This window comes from Capricornis sumatraensis, chromosome 20, assembly GCF_032405125.1.
Source record: "Capricornis sumatraensis isolate serow.1 chromosome 20, serow.2, whole genome shotgun sequence".
Lineage (NCBI taxonomy): Eukaryota > Metazoa > Chordata > Mammalia > Artiodactyla > Bovidae > Capricornis > Capricornis sumatraensis.
Genome location: NC_091088.1, coordinates 60,653,011 through 60,662,546, shown reverse-complemented (window position 1 = coordinate 60,662,546; position 9,536 = coordinate 60,653,011). Strand labels below are relative to the sequence as shown.

Genomic DNA, 9,536 nt, shown 5'->3' with positions numbered 1-9,536 from the left:
CCTCCATCTCCTTTCATAGACCCGGAGTCCAGGCCACCAGTGCCCTCCTTCTTAGGACCCAGGAGTCCCAGGCCTCAGGTGCTTCTTTCCCCAGGCCCCAGGAATTTGGGCCCTCGGCGTGTCCTCTCTCACACCCAGGAGTCTGGGCTCCCAGTCCCCTCCACCCCCAGGATCCAGAAGGTGTGGCCCGAGGCCGCTCCCGTCTCTAGATTCCTCAGGGCCTTTCCCTGCTGCGTTCACACACAGGGGACCCCTCCTGACCTCCACTCTGACCCTGCCTCCCCCCGCCCCCCCTCCCCAGTCCAGGTCCCCATCCCAGCCTTGGCAATGACCCTGGCGGCTTCCTCCCAGCGCTCCCAAATCATTCGGTCCAAGTTCCGATCTGGTGAGAGATTTCTTTCTGTGCACGTTGGGAAGGGAGCCTCCTGGTCCTGGGAATATATTCTCAACCTGGGAGCATGCACCGCCGGGCGATGTGCGGAGGTGATCCCCAAGAGGCATGTGTTTTCCATGCAAAACATTATTTGTGTAGAAGGGAGGCCCCAGCAAAGGGGTGGAGTTCTGGTCGACAGTGAGTGTGCAAATGGCTGATGCAATGCTCACGTGAAGAGTAGGGAGTGGGAGGCCAGGGGTGGGTGTGCAGAGGACCTAGGACTGCAGAGGAACAGGGGCTTAAAGTGACAAGTGCTCAAAGCAGAAAAGTGTCCACAGTGGGGACTTCAGGGTGGAACCGCGGGCAAGGGGACAGTGAGCTCTCTAGCCTTGAAAGTGTCAAAGGTGGCATTTCAGGTCCCAGCGCAGGTGGAAAGTGTGCAAGTGGGTGTACACCTGGAGGCCAAGTCCGGGGTAAACAGAGCATGCTTGAGGGTGCAGACGAATCTGCTTCTGTGTTGGGTGGATACAAAGACACCAGGAACCAGAGAGCAAGGAGTGTGCAAGAGTACATGTGCACAAAGAAACGTGCCAAGAGAGATCCTGGCTCCAAAACTGGGGGTGAAATCCCTAGTGGACAACCAAGTGTGTTAATGTGGTGGGGTGTGTGCCAAGATGGTGAGGCAAGGGTGAAGAGTAGCAAGGGGCACTAGTGTATAAAAGTGGTATAAGTGCAAGACTAGAGCCCAGGTAAATACGTGTTTAGAGGTTGGTGTGCAAAAGGGGTGACTGAAGGGAGGCTGAGAAGTAGGGAGTGGGCATGTGCGAAGCGGGATGCACAGATAAAAGGAGGCAACGAAGCACAGATACTAAGATGGCAGTTGGGCAGAGGATAGGGTTGGTGCAGGCTTGCGAAAGGGGCAGGTTGGGGGGCAGGCTGCCTCCTGCCTGCATGCTGGCTGGCTCCCCACCCCAGAACAGCCCTGGCCTTCGCTGCCGTGCTGGCAGGGAGCAGGCAGGAGGCCCGGGAAGGGAGCAGGCTTCCTGCCCACCCGCCTGCACGGGGTGCGTATGGGGGCTGGACACACATGTCCCGCCAACAACTGCAGCTCACACTCGCCTGCCAGGCCAGGCTCTTGGACACTCCCTTCCCGCCTCTCTCCTCCCACTCCTTCCACAGTCCTTCAGCTTCGGATCCACAGACGGTATCAGGACCCGAGTAAGTGTGGGCCCTGCAAGGGAGGGAATGGTGGCCCCACTTCCCTTAGGGCACCCTGGGGGGCAGCTGCCACACATTGTGCTTTGGTTCCTGAGCCCAGTCTCTACGCCCCAGGGTTCACTGTGGTCCCCTCCTGTCCTTCCCCAGGACCCACGGGTACAGATCCCCAGCTGCCCCACTGGCTAGGAGCTTCTCTTCCTGCTCTTGGGCTTTTCCCACTCCAGGGAAATGCGTGAATCCAGATCCTGTTTCTTGGGAGAATATAGGCATCCCAGACTCCACACTTGGCACACATGCAAATCTCAGGATGTGACTTTCAGCTTCTCTCTCTCCCCAAGAACCCAGAGTGCTGGCTCCACCCTTCTCCCAGCAAAACCTCAGAAATCTGGGATCCTCTTACCACACCCCTTGATGGCTGAGGATGAGATTCCTGCCTTTCTTGAGAATGTAAAAGTCTGGATCCCTTGTGCTTCTGCCCTTAGATCCAGGAATCCCGGCACTTAGCTCCCACCACTTGGTTTTTACTCCCCACATGTCCTTCTGCACTTGGGGGCTGGGACCTCCAGGGCCCTCCTTCCCACACAGCCTTGTTTCTCCCTGCCTGGCTTGCTGCCTGCAGCCCTCTCAGGGTCCTTCACCGCCTCTCCAGTCTTGGATCCTGATCCATGGATCTCAGCTGCAGATCCGGCTCTGGCTCTGGCCCCTGCCTCCGCATTGGGCCCAGCCCCTTTCCTCTTCAACCCTGAAGTCCTTCTTCCTGAGCCGAAACCCTGCCCTTGGAGGTCCCTGAAGAAGGTGAGTCTTTATCACAGTGAAAGGAAGTCCCCCTGAGAGTCGAGCCTTGGTCCTCCTTGCTGCTGCCCATTGTGCTTCTCTGTGATGATAACAAGCCGACCCCATACTTTGGATGGGGCTCTGGGACAGAAGAGCAGGAACAGAGCAGAAGCATATGACATCATACCTGCTCTTTCAGGAGTCTCCCAAGAGCTCCCAACACTGGAGGGAGCCCAAGCCCAAGGGGAACTTGACATACCACCAGTACATACCCCCAGAGCCAAGACAAGGGTGCAGGGCAGACCCCCAGGTTGAAGGGTCGCCCTTGGATCCCCCTGGACCGCCTCTGTGGGAAGGGACAAACTCACAGCAGCCACCTCCTAGGTATGACCCCCATTTTTGTTCGGGAAGTTCAGGCCCCCAGCTCCCTCCTCCTCCAGGACCCAAGAGTTCAGGTCCTCAGCCCCCTCTTCCTTCAGTTCTCAGGAATCCTGACCTCCTACCCAAGAGTCTGACCCTCTCCCCTCAGTTCCTCGCCTCCCGTGCTTGCTCGCTCAGAGCCCCATAACTCGGGTCCCTCACTTTCCTGCATCTTCATGAATCCATGTCTTTGAGGACTCCAGAATGCCTTTTATCTCTCTGCTCCTTCTAATCTCTGTTTCCCCCTCGATACTATCGCCAGGATGAAGCCCACACCCCTCACTCCCTCCCCACCAGGAGTCCCCAGCCCCTCGACCCTGCCACATAAGTTGGAACTTCAGACCCTCAAACTGGAGGAGCTGACGGTGAGTTTGGGGAGTTCTGAGGTTCAGAAGTCTAACCCTACAGATCTCCGTTGGAGGTCCGGGTCCCCAGTTTGTCCTCTCTCGCGTTCAAAATGTTCAACCCCAGTAAACCCCCACCTGCGTCCGGAGCCCGCCTAGCACGTCCTCTCCCCGCCTCCCACCCTAGGTCTCAGAGCTCCGCCAGCAGCTGCGGCTGCGGGGCCTCCCGGTGTCTGGGACCAAGTCAATGCTTCTGGAGCGCATGCGCGGCGGCGCCCCGCCCCGCGAACGGCCGAAGGCTCGGCGCGAGGACAGTGCAGCGGGCGCCCCCTGGCCTCGCTTCAGGCCCAAGACTTTGGGAGCCGCCCGGAGTGCGTGCCCGGTGAGGGCGGGGCTGCGTGCGTGGACCAATGAAGAGAAGTCAAAGCGGGATGGGACGGCAAGCGGAGAAAAGAACAGCCAATAAAGTCTGGGGGCGTGGTTAAGGGCCAAGGGGGAGGATCTTAGGAGAAGGGAAGCCAATGAAAGAAGGGGCGTGGCAGACGGGGGTGGGGTCAATGGGTGAAGGGCAGGGAACAGGCCAGGGGGTGGAACCACAGGTGGCGAATGTGTGGGGTTGATCCCCTAGTGGGCGCGGCTTATAGAAACTACCCTTCTCGGTTCCAGTTCAAGCTGAGTCCAACATCTCACTCGCCACGTGCCTCGGAAACCCTGGTGACTGCTTCTGCTTCGGCTCCGGTTCCGGTTGCGACGACGGCTCCGGCTCCAACTGCAGCTCCAGTGCCAGTCCCTTCCTCAGCACCGGCCTCAACAGCCCTGACCCTGGAGGAGGAGCTGCAGGAAGCGATCCGCAGAGCGCAGGTGAGAGAGAGCGGGCCTAGGGTCTCAGACAGGATCAGGCTGGAGTCCCAGGTTCACGCTGTTGCTCCCTGTCCGCAGCTGCTTCCGCACCGGGGCATTGATGACATCTTGGAGGATCAGGTGGAGCCTGAGGGTAAGAGCCGAACTCCTAGATTTGAGGAAAAGGGGCATGAGGTCCAAGGTTCTGGATTCCTGGGTTTTAGGGAGGAGTGGTCTGGGGACCTAGACTGGAAAGGACAAATAGGGAGCTAGGGTCTGCACCTCTGCCTTCCTAAGCTCACGCTGCATTTCTTCCCCTGCAGACCCGCTGCCCGCCATCCCCTTGGACTTCCCCGGCTCCTTCGACATGTTGTCCCCCTCCCCGGACTCTGAAGGCCTTTCTTCTGTCTTCTCTTCCTCACTTCCGTCCCCCACGAATTCCCCGTCCCTCTCTCTCAGGGGCCCAACGGACTCCTTGGATTGGCTGGAGGCTCTGAGTGGGGGTCCCTCGCTGGGCTGTGGCCCCCCAGCCCCCAGCATTTTCTCTGCTGACTTATCTGATTCCAGTGGCACCAGGCTGTGGGACCTGCTGGAGGATCCATGGTGACGGATTTTGGGGTTTCCAGGGACTGTGAACTGGTGGGGATGGAGATGTCACAGAGATAGGCTCTGTGTGTGGGCGGGAGAGGGGGGGGTTGGGGGTTGGGGGGGGTGGGCAGAGGCGGTTGGAACAACTAGCAGAGCCCCTCCCACCACAGACACAAAATCAGAGATAACTCTCATCTACACCTGGCCCCTCTGCTGTTGCTGACATGCCAACCTCCTAACTTCTGCCTGACCTCCATATGATCCCCTCTGTGCTTGTGTTGTTGGGAGCAAAGAGGTTTCATTTGCTGCTGACCAGGACAAACAAGCTGCTTGATGCTTCCTTCAGAGACCTCATGGTTGTTTTTGTTCCACATTATCACCCCCACATCTCACCAACTAGATGGCTGCCTGTTGCTGGCGAGCCTGGAAGGTGGTCGCTGCTTTTTTGGATGCAACAGGGATACAGGGATGAGTGGGGAGAGAGAATAGTCTGCCAGACCCTTGGCTTCTGACTGGAGATGAGAAAAATCAGATGTGTCATGAATCTGAGGTCAGATTCTCTTAGAAGCAGAATCTGAGACAAGATCCTTGTGTCCATGAGTTAGTAAAGACATGCTCCCAGGAGAAAACAATAAAGGAAGAGACGAAACAGAACAGGGATGGGGAAGAAGACTAGCAAGGGTGTGATGTCAGGTGAAGTCCCAACCTCAGCCTGATCCTGTGGGGAGCTCTGGAGGATAAATCAAGTTGTAGAATCGTTCCCACCTTGAAGCAAAGGGAACTGGGCCTCTGAGGCAAATGGAAATTCCTGCTTGGGTTTATTATTGCTGAGTAACAAACCACCCCAAGATTTAGATTGTTCTCAATTCCATGTGTGTTAAGTCTCTTCAGTCTTGTCCAACTCTTTGCGAATCCATGGCCTATGGCCCACCAGGTTCCTCTGTCCAAGGGGTTTTCTAGGCAAGAATACTAGAGTGGGCTGCCATTTCCTTCTCCAGGGGATCTTCCTGACCCAGGGATGGAAACTGCTTCTCTTGTGTCTCCTGCATTGGCAGGTGGGTTCTTTACCACCAGCGCCACCTGGAACTAGTCTGTAATTGTTCACAATTCCATGGATTGACTGGGCTCAGTGACATGGTTCTTTGGCGCCATACAGCATCAACTAAAGCCACAGTCATCTTAGGGCCCAGCTGGGCTATAACATCCAAGATGGCGCACTCATCTGGCCGCTTGGTAGGGATGGCTAAGGAGGCATGACTCTACTGGACCGTGGGATATCTGGACTTCTCACATTCTCTTTGTAGCCTCACTGCTCTCCCTCTCCACGTGGTTTCTTTCTCCAACAGGTAGCTGGACCCCTTACTTGGTAGCTCAGAGCTCCCCAGAGTGAGCATTCCTTGAGGAAGGAAACAGAAACTTCCAATTTTTTAAAGACTAAACTTGGAACTGGCACAGTGTCGCTTCTACCACATTCTACTCCTTAATGTAAGTCGGGGCAGGCCAGGCTTAATATGAAATAATACTACACAAATGTGTGAATTTCAGGGGCATGGTCATTGGGAGCTATCTTTGGAGACTTGCCACTATATACCTCTAAGGCAGTCATGGGTCACAGGTCACAAGAAGGGGGCATGAGATAAACTCCCAGGCACCTTGAGCACACCAGCGATCCTGGAAACAAAGTTGCAGGGTAAGCTGTTAGCAGCAAACTGTTTTAAAATATAGGTTTTATTATTATTCAGGTATGGTGAGGCCAATAGATCAGGAGACAATTGCCAGTGAAGAAACAGGTTATTTTCATAGGTCCCAAAGGCAGGGGGCATTGCCAAGCTATGCAGGGCTATATGGAGAAACACCAGGGTCAGTCAGGAGGTAGAGAGGAAGAGGGGAAACTTGGACCCAAGAGTCTTTATCTGTAAGCTCAGGATTGTCTAGTTTGAATAACATCAGCAGGCTCTGGGGTGTAAGAGTTGTCCCCAGTTACCTGGAACTTGGCCTTGGAGGGGCAAATGAATAGTGGCCTGAAGTACAGGCACTGGGTTGGTTGGTTTGCATGTGAACAGCATGCTTAGATGTAAGTCCTTTCTTACCTCTAGGGATTGGCCAGCCCTGGGGGGGCAGTCCCTCCATCAGCAAAGCCCCAGATGTCAAAGCTCCAGAAATACAGAAAATAAAAGGGCCAGATTAATGCATAAAACACTCAGAGGCTGAGTGTTGGGTGCACAGAACTGGTAAGAGGAATCTGAGGGAACCTGGGCAGGCCAACAACGATGTCCACTACAAGTGAGAATATGCTGCAGATTGGTTGTGTGTTACAGTGCCTAGAGTTGTGACTTCCCTTGTCACTGTCATGTAAGTTTCTTTATTCATTCCTACAGCCCAGTGTGACTGAGAGAGTTCACTGAGACTGTCCAGAAACCAGACCTGGCAAGTGACATGCACTGATAAATGTTAACCACCATTACTAGCTGCTGATCAACAATTCCAGTGCCTCAAATTATATAAACTCCAGTGAATATTGAAGATTCGAGATAAAAATGGAAGGGAACAAATGCTCATTACCATGAGGGAAAGGAAATCTTTGGTGTCTTCCAAACCCATCAGGTGGAATTTTCACCTCACTTTCCAGAGGAAATAATTAAATATCAGAGAAGGGGAGTGACCTGCCCAGGATCACACAGACAGGAGGTGTTGGAGTAGGGTTTGAAATTGGATTCAGAAATTCACAGCCTGTGCCCTCAGGGTTGAAAAATCAAAGAGCCTTGATCTCTGATCTGGTGAAGCTTAGACGTTTGAAAAGAGAGAGTCCCAATGCAGGGTGATAAGTATTTTCATGGCAATGGGGTAGGAGGGGCATGAATCCTAGAAAGTACCAGAATTTACAGGGGAATGGGACAGGGTGGTCAGAGGAAACATTTTTTGCTAAGACTAAGAGGATTGAGGAGGAGACAGTCAGGAATCCCTTGGAAGACAGCATCATTCTTGAGGGTGAAGAACACACTAAGGCTTGAAGGTGTGAAGGGTGCCTTACCTGGGGAAACATGTGAGGTCAGGGTTCCTGGAATAAAAAGTGGATGTCTGTGCTATGGCAGAATCTGGGACTAGAGAGGTGGGTGGCGGCTGGGTCTTGCAGGATTCTTTATGTCAGGCTGAATGTTGCTGGGAAAGGGACAGAGTCAGCCCTGGGGAAGGGGTCTTCCTTTGTTTCTGTTTCCCTTCTGACACTTCTGTGCCTCTGTTCCCACCTCTGCCTGCCCCTGGGTCCTCTTCACTCTGTCCCCATCTCTCCTACGTCCAGAGGAGGGCAGCATTGGGCTGAGAGCCTGCGGGTCCTATGTGCAGTCCCAGAGAAGAGCTGAGGCTAGGGGCAGCTAGCTAAGCAACTGTCTGGAAGGTGGAGATGGGACAGACAGACCCAAAAATGGGTGGGGTGTGCAGGTGTGAATCCAGAACCGGAGGGACGGGCTTGGGTCCTGTCTTCTCCTCTGCCTGTCCCCCAGCCCTTCTCCAGAAATTTTGTTGCAGGAAGGGGGACCCCTTCCAGGGCTCGAGAGTGGGCTCTTGTCTGACACTGAGAAATGAATTGTCCAAGGAAACACACGGACAATTTGTGTTGACAAAGAAAGAGATTTTATTGGAAAGGGTGAGAACTACTCTGCCACGTGACTTGCAGTCTCAGGGTTTTATGGTGATGGGATTAGTCTCTGGGTTATCTTTGGCTGATCATTCCAACTCATAGAGTCCTTCCTGGTGGTGACTCAAGAGTCCTTCCTGGTGGTGTGCGCATAGCTCAGCCAAGATGGATGTCAGCAAGAAGGATTCTGCCAGGCAGTAGTACACATGGGATTTCCTTTTGACCTCTCCCGAACTCTTCTGGTTGGCGGTGGTTTATTAGTTCCGTGTTCCTTACCAGACCGCCTGTCATAAAATAACTCACCAGATGGTTACTATGGTGCCTGCCCAGCGCGGATGGTTTCAGTCAGTGTATCTCCCCCAACAGTTTCAGCTGCTTCTTCCTGCCCCTGAAGAGAGTGCTAGGCCTCCCTCAAGGGGGCAGGAGAAATGAGGGCTGGACCTATGGGGGAGCTAGGGGGAGGATGAGGTCAGATTAGGGGGAGGGGTCTCCCACCATGCTGCCTTTTCATGATCTCAATGGAAGCGTGAGAAAGACCAAGAATATACTTGGGGTAGCCATTCCCTTCTCCAGGGGATCTTCTCAACCCAGGGATCAAACCCAGATTTCCTGCATTGCAGGAAGATTTTTTACCGTCTGAGCTACCAGGGAAGCCCAGTGTTTGACAAACTACCCAAATTACCAATTTAGCTTATAGACATATTCCACAGAAGGGTACATTCATATTCACTGGGTAGACTGGAGAAGAATATACGTATATATAGGTATGTTTCTCTCTCTTTCTTCTTTCTTTTCTCCTGGTGGTGCAGCTTGTGGGATCATAGTTACCTAATCAGGGATTAGACCCACTCCCTTGGCCTTGAAAGCCCAGAGTCCTAACCACAGGACCACCAGGGAATTCCTTTAAAAAAGGAATTCTTCCTCTTCTCTTTCCACCCCACCCCTTCCTCCCTGTCTCTTTTTCCCTCCCCTCTCTGTTGCCACATATCTAGTTGGCTGCTTCCAATGCTGACTTCTAGTCTGCCTTTTACCTCCACCTTATTTTTTCTTTCTGTTGCACCAGTGGTGGCCACCCCCCAGCTCCCAGCTCCACCAACCACCTGAGACCGTCATCCTCACCCTATCACTCATCCTCCTCTCCCTCATCGTCTTCATCAAGCACAGCCCCTTAGGGACCCGTGGGAGAATTTCTCTGGGAAACACACCCAGGAGTGGGTTGACACAGCAGCAGGTGCCACGCTGGTTGAGAGTCTCATCTCTGGGGTCAAATCCACCTGAGTGGACTTATCTCTCCATCACTAACTTCATGGCCTAGAGCAAGCCATTCAAACTCTCGGTGCCTCAG

General features: G+C 53.9%; 1 protein-coding gene across 2 annotated transcripts; it reads left to right on the top strand.

Moving 5' to 3' along the window:
- Positions 1–309: 309 nt before the first annotated feature.
- Positions 310–4,576, top strand: MAMSTR (MEF2 activating motif and SAP domain containing transcriptional regulator). 2 transcript variants are annotated; one of them, XM_068992836.1, is made up of 9 exons: positions 310–385; positions 1,553–1,591; positions 2,211–2,386; positions 2,565–2,749; positions 3,048–3,150; positions 3,317–3,511; positions 3,796–3,990; positions 4,069–4,123; positions 4,293–4,576. In XM_068992836.1, the coding sequence occupies exons 1-9, from the start codon at positions 328–330 to the stop codon at positions 4,574–4,576; spliced, it is 1,290 nt and encodes a 429-aa protein (XP_068848937.1). In that variant the 5' UTR covers positions 310–327. The 2 variants fall into 2 exon arrangements, with proteins under 2 accessions (XP_068848937.1, XP_068848939.1); XM_068992838.1 differs by having other exon boundaries at positions 328–385; positions 2,241–2,386.
- The last annotated feature ends 4,960 nt before the right edge of the window (positions 4,577–9,536 follow it).